Source organism: Prosopis cineraria, unplaced genomic scaffold (genome assembly GCF_029017545.1).
Source record: "Prosopis cineraria cultivar Desert tree isolate PC_DT_omini unplaced genomic scaffold, ASM2901754v1 PC3, whole genome shotgun sequence".
Taxonomy (NCBI): Eukaryota; Viridiplantae; Streptophyta; class Magnoliopsida; order Fabales; family Fabaceae; genus Prosopis; species Prosopis cineraria.
The window spans coordinates 4032638-4048769 of NW_026555334.1; the positions used below are offsets into that span (position 1 = coordinate 4032638).

General features: G+C 32.0%; 1 protein-coding gene across 1 annotated transcript; it reads right to left on the bottom strand.

Moving 5' to 3' along the window:
- Positions 1-4259: 4259 nt before the first annotated feature.
- Positions 4260-8572, bottom strand: LOC129306835 (uncharacterized). Its single transcript, XM_054947593.1, is given in 7 exon segments — positions 4260-4433; positions 4669-4720; positions 4723-4750; positions 6026-6138; positions 6941-7090; positions 7203-7316; positions 8292-8572. Coding segments are annotated over 5 exon segments (408 nt in total). The 5' UTR covers positions 7047-7090; positions 7203-7316; positions 8292-8572; the 3' UTR covers positions 4260-4324.
- Between the last annotated feature and the right edge of the window lie 7560 nt (positions 8573-16132).

Below are 16132 nucleotides of genomic sequence, written 5' to 3' on the forward strand. Positions count from 1 at the left end.
CCTTAGCTCATTGTGACATATTTCTTTCATACCAAAATATACTTAAAAGGAACCAAATAAAAATGGATGATAACCTTTAGCTAAAGTAATTGAATTGAATTACACACACATAAGTAGTTCTGAAAAAATAAGTTACGAATGGCAAGCATTAAGATAAGAGTTTCTCGGATTGAACTTCTGTTCTAAAGTAAGTTTGTCCCAAAATCCAACATCATCAAAACATCAAAAGGTAAACGTTATGAATGGGAATATAATACACACAATTAGCCCTTTGTTCTCACACTAACACTACGTTTGGATTCTCTATCAAACCGCTACGATCCCTTTTCAGTTAGGAGATTCAAATAAAATAATTACATTTAAATAAATTGGAGAATTTCTAGTAAGGGTCAAAGATATGACTTAATTACTAGTAGGTTTTAAAAAAAATCTAAAATTTCAATTTAATTTAAGAGGATTGAAGTGAAAATAATTTTAATGGTGAAAAAAATTAAAGTATTTTTCACTTATTAATTTTGTTCGAAATGAAGAATTATTAGTTGTTAATTTTTTTTACTTCACTTGTTAATTTTTCAATATGAGTTGTATTTATAACTAATGTTACTAAATTAACAAGTAAAGTTAGCAAATTAATAATTGATGTTGCTGCTTATAATTGAACAATTGATGTCTAAGTCTTATATAATTATTGACAAATTAATTCATATTATTTACAATTCATAATGATAGATTAACAAATGAAATAAAAAAATTAACAACTAGTGATTATGCATTTCGGACAAAATTAATAAATGAAGGGCATTTTAATCTTTTTATCATTAAAATTATTTTTCACTTCAATCATCATGGACTAAACTAAAATTTCAGATTTTTTTTTTAGACCTACTAGTAATTAAGTCACATATCTGTTCTTTAGTTAAAATTCTACCTAAATAAAATGATTACTGCAGTTTCATGAAAAATATGTAAGAATCTCTATAAAAACTGTTTAAACTTGGAAGCATGTCCAAGACATCTAGTAAATAAAAAGGAGAATGACAAAGTTTTAAGGATGAATTAATGATGGTTAAGTTTTTGAAAATTTTTTTGTAAAATAACTTATAAATATTAATTCAAATTGTAAATTAATTATTATATTTAGAATAAACATCATATTTGCAGCTGAAACTTTTAAATTTAAAATTGTTTAAAATATTTACAACTAATTTTTTAAAAAAAAAATTGTTAGAGATTTAACTATCATGAATTTTTTTCAAAAAAAAATTGAACTGTTATTCTCCCTGAATAAAATGATTGATTGGACCAATTTGGGCATGCAGCGTAGTTTGGTAGATGCAAGGAAACTGGGATGATGTTGGGGATCCATTTACCCCCCCCCCCGGGACACTGTAGCTTGTTGGAAAAAACCAGAATCGATAAAGAATGAGAAGAGGAAAACAATAAGGAAGAAAATTTGTATAAGAAAATCGAACATAGATATTTAGCCCCTTCAAGCAAAACCGACAAAATTAGAATAATATTATGTAAAATGTCACTTTCAACATATATATATTAAAGCATATTATATTAATTATAACCAATCGGATCCAATCAGGATTTAACTATTTGAGCCTTAAAACAAGTATCTCATCCAGTTTAAGGACGAATTTGATTTTTTTAAACCTTGCAACTGATATAAGATAATAAAAACAGCAAAACGGAGTTAATCTGTTCCCCTACTACGACTTCCTCCTCAAGCATTACAGCAAAATCGTTTATTTGTTTGTTGCATGCGCAACATCTTCCCTCTGCCTTCTCCCATTTGGCTTGCCCATGCACGCCGCTTTATATATTTATTAATTATTAATTATTAATGAAAGCACATTCATGACCACATCAGCACCTACATAATTTTTGGCCACATCACAGGCTGTTTCCTTTTCCTTACTCTCCAATTCTCTCCTCTTCTTTTCATCGCCGTTAGATCAAAGCTATTCAGTGCGTGTTTGGATCTGTTTTTAATCAATTTTTTTACTTAAAAAAATCAATTATTCTGTTTATTAACCAAACACTTGAAAAGGCAAAAAATCAATTTCAACCATTAAAATTGATTTTTTTTTTCAAAAGCTAAGATTTTGAGCTTTTTCCGAAACGCTGATGAAAAAATGTTGGAGAAAATTATAAAGAAAAGTCTAAGAAAAAATTATAAAAAAGACACAATTTTATAAAAATAAAATCAAACTTTCTTCTCTTCTCTCTTTTTTTTTTCTTAGTAAAATTAAAACTGTAGATCTTTTAAAAAAGTTGCCAACATAAATTTCTATCAATCACTACTCTTCACTTAACCTTATTGTAAAACTAATTCAAATAAAATATTAATTAGTGAGGGAAAATTAATTTAATTTAGAATCATGACAAAGATTGTTACAAAAGTCTAAAGAGAGAGGTTTTATGTCATTTGTTACATTGCTACATTTTTTAAGTTGCCAAATTTCAAAACAGTACTTAATAATTTCATCAAATATGATTCATATCCATAATATCATTATCAATTGTATATTATTTTCTTTAATAGTTATTGTAAAATTGATATTTGACATTTAAAAATTAATCTTTCTTTTTATTAAATTTATTTAAACAAAGATATATTGAGTTATTTATTTACGTAAATTAAATTATTAATATTAATATAATTTAAATTTTTTATACTTAATCAAATATGTAATTTAAATAATATATTTTACTTGTTAAGTAAAATTTAACAAATTTAATAATATTAAATACAAATATATTAATAATTTAATTTTAAAAAAAAATGTTCTTTATAATAATTTATACAGTTAAAATTAATTTTAAATAAATTATTCAAACATCTTCAATTATATTACAATTAATTTTAAAAAAAACAGTATTCAAACAAATTGTATTATAATATAATTAATCATGATTAAAATCAATCATTTAATTAATTATTTTCATAATTAATTATGCACGAGCCCTCAACAGTTGATATTTAATTTTTGATAAAATCATTATTATAATCTTATATAAATAAAATATTATAAATTTATATTGTTTAGATCAAATTTTAATAGTTCAAATTTCTTTATATACTTTTATGTAAAATTAAAATAATAATTTTATTAAATATTTAGTCAAACCCATTAAAACTTTGATCTAATGATGATAAAAGGAAAAGAAAAAAAATGGTGAATAAAAGAAAAGGAGAGGCCCCTCTCCTTGTACATAACATGGAGCCAAGTCCATGTAAAACTTTCTCTAGTTTTTTGCCACATCAACATTTATCGCGCACCGTCAACGTCTCTCGTTTATTGGCAAGGTAATTTTTTACGCCAACTGAAAGCAACGGGACCAAATGAAAAAATCAGGTCAAAATTTCTGTTTGCAAATTAAAAAAAAAAAATACTTGGTGGAAGTTGATTCTTTTATTTCAAAAAAAAAAAAGAATAAAAACACTTGATGAAACATAGCGTGCAACAAAGTTGTTATTTTTCAAAATCCATCCTTACTAGTTAATCTTCAAATTTTAAAACTAAATATCGTTTAATAGACGCAATCTCAGAAAACAGCTTAAATAGGCAAAAGGAGAAAAAATCCCTCATAACTATTGTTAGAACCTGACTAGACATTGAATTAGTTCGAACATTGGTTCACTAAACTATAGTTGAACCATGACCAGACCATAGTCAAACCAATCTCAATTAAAATATATTTTAAATAATACATGTGAAAAAAATAATTTAGACAATATTTACCAATATAATTTTAGAAAAACCCATATATGTCTTGAAATATTCATTCATGTCCATATCAGTTTCATACATACTAATCATCCAAGTATGCTAATTAATTGTCCAACTAAGCTACACGCTTCCATAATTTGATCCAAGCCACTAATAAATCATCAAATATATAAAACTAAAGAAAAACGAACCAAGAGACAAATTTAAACAAAAAAATAACAATATTTAGGTATTTAAATTAAAAAATAAGAAAAACCGGTTCCAACTGATTTTCCACCAGTTCTAGTCAGTTTTGATCGATTTGACTAGTTCTCCACCGCTTCACTATTGCTAGTTTTAAGGGTTTTGGACCAGACATACGGTCAGTTCTTGATCTGACTCGTTGGCCCAGTCCGGTTCTGTCAACAATAATTATAACCAGTAAGAAATGACGCATTGCCCGACAGACAAACCTAAAACGGGCAGAAAGCTCAATTTCCTGGGTTTCTTTCCCTGCCATTTTAATCATGCACAAAATTTACGACAATAATAAATCTTATCTTACCTCGATGGGTGAGACCAGCTATATGAATTGCACGACGTCATTGAAGGTTTTTTTCAATAATTTCCATAAGTGTTATACTTACAACAAAAACAGGGTACAAAGAACCAATCAAAAGTCCCAGGCTGAGCCAGTTTTTCCCCCTCGTCCTGTAAGCATCATACGAAATTAGGAAATAGGAATGCATACTACGTACAGAAAAAGAAATCCTAAAAACAAGAAAGAACGTGTAAATTTCAGAAGTAGATCACAGCATCAGAGTCAATTGAATCCACATATATCCGTCCAATGCTTGGGACAGAGACCCAGAATAATAGAGAATCTACATTCAGATAACTTTAAAGAAAAGACTTGGATCCTAATAAGTATGATGTTGCATCAAACCTTAACGCAGCTTTTTCGTGCGTTTGGAGGGCCGCAGAGTGTCCTTTCTTGAATCCTCTGGAGCAGTCAAGTCAATGAATGGCTGAAGCGAACCATATATAGGAAAATAGGTGTAAGCATAATATACAAACCAACTAAATGGTTCAACTCACAACAAAGACTCATAGGCAAGCCTTATTTTATTGGCAATGAATGGAAGGATTTACTCCACTCAAAAATATAAAGCATTTTGGATCTTACAAGGTGCAACTAATGAGATTTTTCTAAAAATGCCTTTAATTGAGGAGTGTAATTAATAAGGCTTTCTAACTGAGAAACATAAAAAGAGTGTAATTTTAAATACAATGAACTAACTCATTGGGAAATATAATTCGGTTAAAAGTGCCTCATAATATTAAAGGGAGGGAGTAACATGTTATAGGGATAAAGCCTATGGCCTCCATTATGCAATCCAAGTAAGAAGATTTCCAACGAAAAAGTTTGATAAAATCCCCCAAGAATAAGGGGGGAAAAAAACTAAAGAAGTACTCCCTCTATTTTTATTTATAGAAGAAACTATCACTTTTAACTTTTTTTAAATATAAGTAAAATCATAATTTCTAATAAGCATTTATTGCAAACTTCTTAAATTATCTTTACTAATTTTATCATTCATAGTCAAAAGAAACAATTAATGAAGACTTGATTAACATAATTAATGAAGGGTATTGAAGTCCAATTCTTTTATTTTTAGACACAATTAATATAATTAACTGATTTTCTTAAACTGTGTAATACAGTTTTTTTCCTACAAATAGAAATGGACGGAGTATTATTGGTCAATTCAGATATGATTATGAAGGCTTGAACCTGGGAGCATCCCTTTACTCCCCTCTAGTCAAAAGGTCATCTTTTCTTCGGATGCCATTGGGAGAACCCACTCGTCCAATATTCATTTATTCAGAATTAGTGGAGAAGACGCATAGATGATAAATGAGGGAGTCCGGAGCAATTAAGTGGGAGGGCAGTTTTTGAATGAAATTTTCCCCCCAAAATCTCTCCCCATGTGGACAGAAAATTTGGGAGGAAATGTAGTGGGTCATACATCCCCTTTCCTCTCCTATTCTTCTTTCCTCCCACTTTTCTCTCCTCATCCAAACAAAGGAAAAGTTGTTTTTCTCTCCTAGTTTTCCTTCCTCTTTCCTCTCCATCCAAACAAAGCGTTAGTTAAATGCATGCCAATAATAGCAATAAAGATACTGCTCATATCTACAGGTTATCACCAGAAGAAATTGTCAAAATCGAATTAGCAAGACATGTCTGCCTGAGATAAAAATAATCAAATAATGTGAAACTGGGAAAACGGATTGCAGCTAACCTCCTCCCATTTTCTCTGAAGTTCTAATAGTTCTTGGCAGTATGAAAGGCATTCCGCATGAAACACAGCAGCTAAATCTTTTATCAGGGCCTTCCTTTTAATGATACCAACCACTACAATAAAACAAATAAAAAAAAGGCAAGAATCAGCAAAAAAATAAAAAGTCCCTTTAAAAAAATTTACACATCCGTACCTAGAAAAACAAATGATATCCTTTGCTTCCATAATGCATAGTAACCACAGTATTTCAAACAACACGCATGAAAATGAAAATGAAACTTTTATTCATTAATCTATCAGGCAGGACACCCGTGTCTATCAATAACAAGTCTGGAGCACATTCCTAATCCACATATAGCCATATAGCCATTAGCCATAAAGGAAGCCATATACCATACAAATTGATCCAGTCCTGAATTTGGACCCTCTATCACTTGCTCTATTATTCTTTAACCCCACCCCTGCACCCTACCAAATTCTCAGCCACAAATCTCTCTCATCCAAAACACACAAATTTACCACTAAGCTCAGTTAGAATGATTTCATCCACTCTAAAGAGAAAGATCCTTCCTCACAAAGACACATTACCTCATTTTGTCAATCAAACTCATGTAGAAAAAGCTGCTGCCATGTTACTGCAATTTTTTCAGGAATTATACTCGCTAGACAACAAAAACCCTGTTCCACCCAAATCAAAACCCTAAAAGTATGTCAATCTCCACTGCAGTGACCAAATCCCCACAATTTTAGTAAACATAATAACCAAAGTAAACCAAACATGAAGAAAAAATTTTTAAAAGCAGACCATTCACTAGCAACAAGCAGTTATATTGCACAAAGTTTATGAAATTTATTCAAAAATAAAAATAAAAAAGGAAATATGATGAGACAAAAGGGTGATATAGTAATTCATACTTCGACTGGGATCAAACGGTGGAGGAGGAGGAGGAGCTGCTTGGGGTGGAGGATCGCATTCTGACACTGTAGAGGAAGGCTGAACAGGAGGAGAATCTTCACCCATGTGTGCTAACAGGACACTCAATTCACAGCCAATTTTGCAGGACACTGCTCAAACTCATGATTAAATTTATGTTTAGCCGTATAGTACATTATTCCATACAACAACAAAATGCAACCATGAAACATAATTCATGTCCGTTTAAGGTAATATAAACACCTTTGAGTAAACATAGCAGCTAATACAAGGTTGCGGCCCCTCCAACAAAATAGATGAACAAAATGCCTTGAACGATAAGAAAATCTTCTCAGAATTGAACTTATTCCATGCTTCCTGTAATTAACAATCAATCTTTCAGGTGACAATAAAAGCATTTTAAGTATTCAACACTGAGCAATGAGATAAATAACTATTCCTCACAATCAATTAAAAGGCATCAAATTAGAAGAAACTCTTGATAGTCAAATGCTGAGCTTTTCATACAGGGCCCTCATATGTAACTACTATGGCAGTTATATTTGTCCAAAAGTAAAACCTCAATGACTAAGTCAACAATTAATAATTCAATTACTAAAATATGATATGTTGCAAAGGCAGCAACACATCAGCGAAGACCTCATACGAATACAACTATATAAGAAACAACAGATATTAGAATTTTTCCTATCTTGATGTGAACGTTGTCATAAGAAACTTATGTTTTACAGCATCAAAAAGACATGTTATAACTAGAACTCTAAAAGTTAGGAATTAATGAACTTGAGATGCATTTAAAAACTTAAAGGTCATCCAAGATTATGACTTTTGCTGTCTCAGATTACGATTGTTACTTAGCTCAACCCACATTGGCAGGAGTACAAAATATGTAAATAATCGATAATCCAAGTCCACCCTTTCACCAAAACGCTGACATTTTTCAATTTCAAACCCTCACATTTCAAATCACCTCCAGTCTCCTGCAAAGGAGAACCCATCGATGCATTCAGCTTCGTCCCATCAGATGCCTCCTTGAACCTGGAACAACCCAACTAGAATCCCATTTTCTGAAGGCACCAACCAGATCGGCAAAGCCTTCAGGTGAGGCTTTGGCCTCTGAAGTTATGGGATCATTGAGAGGTTGGAGTAGGGGTGATAGAAACGCAGACTGAAGGAAACCAAAACAGATTATGAAGAAACTGAAACATAGTATTAAAGCGACGTTGACGGCTTTAATGGGTTTTAGATTTTTCTTGTATTCAAATATATAAATTTACACTACCAGACGGCCTGCATTAGCAAAAAGACAATGCACGGAAGAAGGGTCATTACCTCTAATCTGAGGACAACGGACTACGATCGGCAACGGCGAGGTACGGTGAAGACGAGGATCTGGATGGTGGAGTGCACGGTTGTCAGAAGGGTGAAGGACAAGACCACTCTGAAGACGAGGTGCCGAGGACGAGTGAGGTGGGCAACGGCGAGGACGGTGAAGAATCTTTAAGGACGATGAGCGGCGACAAGGACGAGGTTGAGGACTTGAGGTCCAGGCGTCCAGCGATGGGGGAAAGTCGGGCGGCTTAGGGGATGAGGAATCTCCAATTAGAAATGTCCAGTGGATGCCGGAGACTTATCACCTAAACGCATAGTTTTGACAAGTCGGGGAAAATCTTGGCCGTTCATTGAACGAAATCCCTGTGGACCAATTCTCAAATTTCTATTCTTTTTAAGAGAAAGTCAATTCACTGATTCTTATACTTTCAACAAGTTTCGATATTTTTTTTTTTTAATGTAAGGCCATGATAAAATCATGCAAAAATCAAAATTAGATAATATCAAAAGTCATAAGGCTTATACAATCAGTAAACGAACTATCAAATAGATAAATATTAAAATTTTCTTTTGAAACTTTGTGTGCCATTAAGTCAGTGCATTCATTAGCTTATTTGTAGACATGCTTAAAGGTTATCTCCTAATTGCGCATGGTGAGATCTCTAATGTTTCTGATAATGTTTGAATAGGGGTGAATATGAGTAGAACTTCGATCGATAAGAGATAAGGCCTCTATAAAATCAGAATAGATATTGACTTTAAAAATCTTAGTATTCCAACAAAAGTTGAGACCTTTCAAGATTCTTATTAGCTCCGCAACAATGCTAGGTTGATAGCCAATATTTTTAAAAAAACCCTTAATTAATTTACCTTTATCATCTCTAATGAGACCACCACAAGCCACAATTCCATTGAGGTTGATAGAATAATTGACATCTAATCTAACTTATCCCGGATTTGGCGAGATCCACTTAGCTGTATTATGAGTGTCATGATTACTCAGAAGATCCAGTTTGGATTGCAACTTCATGTCATTGATGATTTGTTATGTACATGTGAAGGCAATATCATTGTCCAAATTGTTATCCTTATAGTAGGCTTTCTTGCATCTTGCTTTCCATATTTTCCAACAAACTTGTGCAAAGAGTTTCTTCTAAGGCAATCTTCTCGTGGAAATGCTTCTAGCCTCATTTTTCTCATTCTAAATCTTGCATGGAAAGAGAGAAGAAAGTATTAAATTTATTAGGATTTACCAATTTTTCCCAAACCTCTATAGCTGGCCTGCAATCTCTTAAAATATGGATGGAAGAGTCAGGAGAGTTACAACCAAATGGGCAGGTAGATTGCTGAATGTTATTCCTATCAGATGAATTGTTCATGATTTTGAGACGATCCAAACTAGCTTTCCAGAGAAAATATTTTATTTTTTTCATATGTGGGCTATTTTCAAATTATAGACCAAATATATGAGTGATTTTAAGATTTGTGATCCTTTATAGTTTTATAGGCTGATTTGATAGAAAAATTGTCATCAGAAGAAGGTCTCCAAACAAGAATGTTCTTCTCACCATACCAATTAGGAGGTTGGATGTGAGTGATATGTTTGACTACATCATGGTAGAGATATCTTTTTATAATATTGAAGTTCTATCTACCATTAATCTTGCAAAAATCAAAGACTCTAGCATGAAGGATGGGATCAATATTATCAAAGGCATGATATACTAGAGGTTCGGGAAGAGAAGTCCATTTATCATACCAAAAGTAGATGTGATCTTCTTTACTAACTTTCCAACCAATGTGAGATAAGAAGATATCCCAAATTTTGCATATACTACTCCAAATATAGGAGCAAGAATTCAATTTGATCACCATAGGAATAGTAGGTTTTTTGTAATTGTATTTGTCATGAATGATTCACACCCAAAGACAATCAAGTTTAGTAATGAGATCCTAATAGAGCTTTATTATAAAAGTAATATTTTGATTTTTGAGCTTTTTGAGGCTAAGACCCCTATTCTTTTTGTCAGAAGTAACATGATCCCAAGATAGAAGATAGGGTTTTTTGTTTCTATCAATAGAATCTCAAAGAAAGTTTCTAGAGATTTTATCCAATTCGGCCAAGACATTGTCAAGTAAGAGCATGGTTTGCATGGTACAACTAGGGATGGCTACGAGCACAGATTTTATGAGAACAGATTTCCTAACTATATTGAGGTAGTGATTCTTCTAGCTACCTAGACGCGAGTAAGTCTTATCAATAAAGGGTGCAGAGGTAAGTTTAGTAATCCTCTCATGAATAATAGGGATCCTAAGATATTTTGCAAGGTTGCTTGTTAGAGGAATTCCCAATTCATCGCTGATTTGTAAAGCTCTATTAATGTTCACGTTTTTAGAGTAGTAGAGTTTAGATTTTCTAGTGTTGATCTTTTGACCAGAAGCATTACAGAAGTCTATAAGACATTGCTGAACAATATGAACTTATGAGAGAGATGTTTCTGTAAAAAGTAAAAGATCATTAGTGAGAAAGAGCTGAGAAATAGGAGGCCCATTAGGTGTTAGCCTAATTGGCTTCCATTCATTTTTATCAATACTACTAAGTATACAATGACTTAGACGTTCAATACAAAGAACAAAGAGACAAGGAGAAAAAGAATTCGCCTAACAGATGCCACAAGAGAGTGTGAATTCATAAGATAGTTCACCTTTCCAAAGGACCCTTAAGGATGATGTGGAGATAGCAGCATGAATAAGTTTCCTGAAGTAATTATTCATCCTAATGGAGTTGAGGTTATCATCAATGAAGTTCCAAGATAGTCTATCAAAAACTTTTTCAAGATCAACCTTTACTGCCATAAAGCCTTTCTTTCTAGTTTTATTTTATATAGAATGGATAGTTTCTTAAGTGATAATAAAATTGTCACTACTTTATTGTCCTTGAATGAAGTTACTTTGCGTATCACCAATTAAATGATTCATACATTCACGTAGACCACTAGAGAGAATTTTAATGATAATCTTATAACTAACATTATAGAAAGAAATAGGACAGAAGTCTTTCATACTGGTAGGGTAACCTATCTTAGGAATCAAAGTAATATAAGTGTCGTTAATCTCCTTGATAGAATCTGGTTCTCTAAAAGCTCCTTTAACAAGGTTAATAATGCTAACTTTAAGATCATCCTAATAAGAGTAAATAAAGCTAGCATTGATACCATCAGGCCTAGGAGCTTTAAAAGCACCAATAGTAAAGACAGCATTTTTAATTTCATCATCAATCATTTTTCTATACAGAATATGAAGTTGGATGGCAGATAAAGGGGGAAAGCATCTATCAGTGATGAGCTTGGGTCTATCCTCATTATTTTTCTTGAAAAGATTTTCATAGAAAGAGGCAACCATGTTTTTAAGGGTATTTTGATCCTCAATACAATTATCATCATCCACTTTAAGAGATAAATATGATTCCTTTTCCTTCTGATCATAAATGTGGTATGGAAGAATTTAGTGTTTTGATCTCCCCATTTGAGCCACTTACATCTAGACTTGTGGAACCATATCAATTTTTCTTACAAGAGAACTTTGTTATATTCTTTTCAAAGAGATTTTTCCAATTTTCTTAAGAAATAATTATCTTTATGATTCTCGCTTCTGTCAATTCCTTCTAATATTTGTAGAATTTTTTTCTTTTTAGCAGAGATACTACCAATTTTCTCTTTGTTCCATTTAGTTGCAGAATTGACAAAATTTGTTGTACCATTCTTCCAATCATTGTTAGACTAAGCTTCTTTAACCACAAGGTGAAAAGATTCCTCCAGCATCCAAGCAGCGTGACAACGAAAAGCTTTAGAACTAAAATTCTTTGTGGGCTCCTTAAGTAATTGGATTCTAATTAGATGATGATTAGAATCATATCCAATTAGATGAAAGGAATTGGCTTGGGAAAACTTTAGCCACCATTTGGTTTTGCAAAAAGCCCAATCTAGTTGCTCTTTAATGTTGACTTTTTTCTAAGTAAATCTATCTCCAAAGAAGTTTAGTTCAAGAAGATTGGAAGAATCTAAGCATTGTCTGAATTGTTTCATAGATCTCCAATTGACACTTCCCTTACTAATTTTGTCATCACAAGAAAGATAGGAATTAAAATCACCAATGATAAGCTAGAGATCAAAAATATTAAGAGCAAGAAAATTGATAGATTGCTAAAGAAGATCCTAGTAAAGGGGACTAGGATCATCATAACACTAGAGAGTAAAAAAGATTGATTATTTGCTAAAATATTAACCTTGCAGTGCAATAATTAAACATTAGAGTACATATAATCAATGTTAACAAAATCATTATTCCAAAAAAGTCAAATGCTGCCAGCATAACCAGTAGCTTTAATACAGATCCAGTCAGAGAAACCTAACTTTTTAATAATGGAATCAGCTCTAGTTTTGCTAGCTCTAGTCTCAAGCAAAATAAGAATTTGAATATTCAAGGATTTAGTAATTTCTTTTATGCGCTTAAGAAATTTTTTAGCACAAGTACCTCTATAATTCCAGCAAATTAATTCCATAAGTAAAAAAGGAATAGAAAAACTTAAAAGAAGATTAAGCCTCTTGTAATTCCTGTGAGTCCTCAATCTGATCATCACTAAAATTGTCATCTTCATAATCATCATTATGGATTGGTTGATCGCATTCCTCGTCTAGAAGATGATCATCCAGTATATCATCCTTAACACCAACTTGGTCAAGGTCATTAAGTAGATTATCCAGTCTTAATAATTGATTATGAATTTCCATTAGAGAATCCTCATTAAATTGAGTTTTTGGTACAATGCCATGAGAGTAATTTGGGTTAAGAGGTTTCCTAGTATCAATTTGAGAAGAAGAAGAATTATGATGAATTTCTGGATCTAAAATTTCCCCTCCAGAATTTGAATTGTTCTAGATTTTAAGATTAAGTGAGAAAATAATTCCTATTGCAGCTTCCCTAATGTTGTTTCCAGGCCCAATTTCAATGCTATTTTCGATCATGATCTTGCTACATGAGACCAAGTCTCTTTTATTACCTTTAATCATGTTATGTACTTGTTTGGAGGCCCTATTATTAGCTTAATATACTAACTTCCCTTGCCTTCATTTTTGTCCAAGTTAACCTCACTTAGCCTAATCCATTTGAATGTTGGCCCAATATTATAGTTAGTTACTTAGATTTCCTCCTTATTTCATGTCTTAGCCTTAGCATTCTCATCAGTTTCCTCAATTTCCTTTGACCAAGATCTCTTAGCTCCTGTAATGTCCTTTCTCCACCATGCTTTTCTGACATTTTTCATAGGAGCAAATGTAAGTAGAATGTTGGAGATAATTTCTCTCTACCTTGTACCATTGGGTTCACGATCTAGAGTTGTAAGGACATCAAATCTCGACTTGAAAGAGAAGCCAAGATCTCGATTGTTATGTGAAGGCCAAAAATCCACTAGGTATCTCAAGAACTGTCAATTTTTTGGATGCTTGTACTTCATCCATTCTCCTTACTCCTCCTGTAAGTTGAAGTTTTTTCTGGCAAATCCAGTATAGTTCTTTCTTGATTAGTTTCGGTTGCTCTGTTATTTTGTTGTTAGGAGTTATTGTTTTGTTGATATTCGTGCTTCCCATGTCTTGTAGCTTTCTCCTTATTAGTGTTCTTAAGATTGTAAAGGCAGCTATTCCTATTGTGTCCATAACATTCACAGCTAAAACAAATCAAATTTAAGCTTTTATATTCAACGTTGTATAGCTCATCTCTGATTAGAAGTCTGGGCACCAATTTTTCCTGGAGGTCTATTTCAATACTTATATACACGAATTGCCCTCTTTCAATTTTCCCCTATTCATCCTTGGATATGGATTCGGATAATGAATTTGAGTCAACCTTCAGCATTTTCCTAATGCAATTTCCCAATCTCTATAAAATTTCTTTGTTGTAGTATTGTATTGGAACATTTGTAAGGCTTACCTATAAAGAATTTTCCCTAATATATTAGCATTGGGGTTGAAATTAGGAGACCAATGTTGCACTAATATGTAATGATAAAAAATCATCCAGGGACCACCATTGAGTATTCTATCATAAGCTAATAGGTCTTTAGTTCTAATAATATAATAACTATTGACAAGATCTATTAGCTCAAAATCTTTTAACTGCCATATTCTAGCTAATCTAGGCTTGAGTGACTTAAGATTGAGATGCAAACTCAATGTGTTGATGACTATAGCATTCATCTAGGGTAGGCATATGTTTTTCCATTCCTCTTTATGAAGAATTAGGCATTGCTTCATGAGCCTTTTGGTTCTTTTAGAAGGTGACCAATCTTTCCTTGGCAAGATCTTCATTCTTATGACTTGCATTTCTCTCAATGTTAATTCTGCATTATAGCTAATCAAGGAGTCTTTGTATGATTTAGGAGCTTTAGTTACATGGAATGATGCTGGTCTGATGTTATCTGAATTAGTAGTTCATTATTGTGTTGTATATCTATTGGATGGTTAGGAGTATTCTCGTTCATAGCAAGCCTGATGACTTTTGATTGTTGTAGCATTTCTGAGCCTTTTTCGTGCATCACCTCATCTGCCTTTGAAATATTTCTTAATAGTAAATCCATCTCTTCTTTAGATGCAGGGGGATTCATCATCTCCTTATGAGATATGGAAACTAAGAGAGTGAAGTTGGGATCAAATGGTGGCTTAGAGATCATAGGACATCTCAAGAAGAAGAAGACAGATTAAGGAACATGAAAGAAGTTGAACCTTCTCTCCAAGAACTAGAGAGAAGTTAGAGCTTCTTTCTCTAAATGTATCTCAGAGTCTAATTTTCCTATGTTATTTCATTTTAACTAGCTCTCTCTAGTTTTTTTGTTACTAGCATCTACCCTTGGAAAAAACAAAATATGGGCTGAGGTCCAGCAGATGGAGCTAGGGGTATTTATAGGATGAGATAGGATTAGGACAATCATGTATTATGTCCCTTCTTGAAAAATAAATTTGATTAAATTTTTATCCCTCATCCTATCCCATTACAAAAGTCATCTTATCTTGTTTGAGATTGAGACTAGGAATTGATAAAGCAGATAAAACGTGAAAGAGAGACATGAATAATACTATTTATTAAATTATATAACTTATTAAATCCAAAACCAAAATAACACGAGTGCATAAATTCAATCATTAAGTTACAACTATTACAATTTAAAGTGAAAGAACAAAGTCACAATAACCACAACTTAAGGTCAATGCACAACAATCAAAAATGACTTCTAGGTTATAAGTACTGTAACAACAACATAATCATTGAATCATACAACTTGAATGAGCAATTGAGTATGATTTTGTAAAAAGAAAATAAAATCAACAAACAAAAAATATGTACTTTGATACTAATTGAATAAATAAGGTACTCCTTTCATCTCAAATTATAAGATATTTTTAGGGAAAGTAAGCATCCCAAAATATAAGACGCTTTAATAAAAATAATATTTCATTAGCGATACTTTCCAATATTATCCTTCCCATATATTCTCTCCCTTCAATATTCTTCATCAATAGATTATTAAATGAAAAACATTTTTTAAAGTTTATATTTTTTTTTGAAAAAGTAAGGTTGTAAAATATATTTAATGAGTTTTATTGGTATGTAAAATTTTATCTAAAAGTGTCTTATAATTTAGGACAGAGGAAGTATTAAATATTAATAAAAGAAAACAAAAAATATAATAATATATTTGAGAGGGGATATCCTGATAGTGATCCTGTGTTTCATCTTGTCCTGAACATATTACTTTTTTTCAAGTCAAGACAGACCCATCTAGACATGAT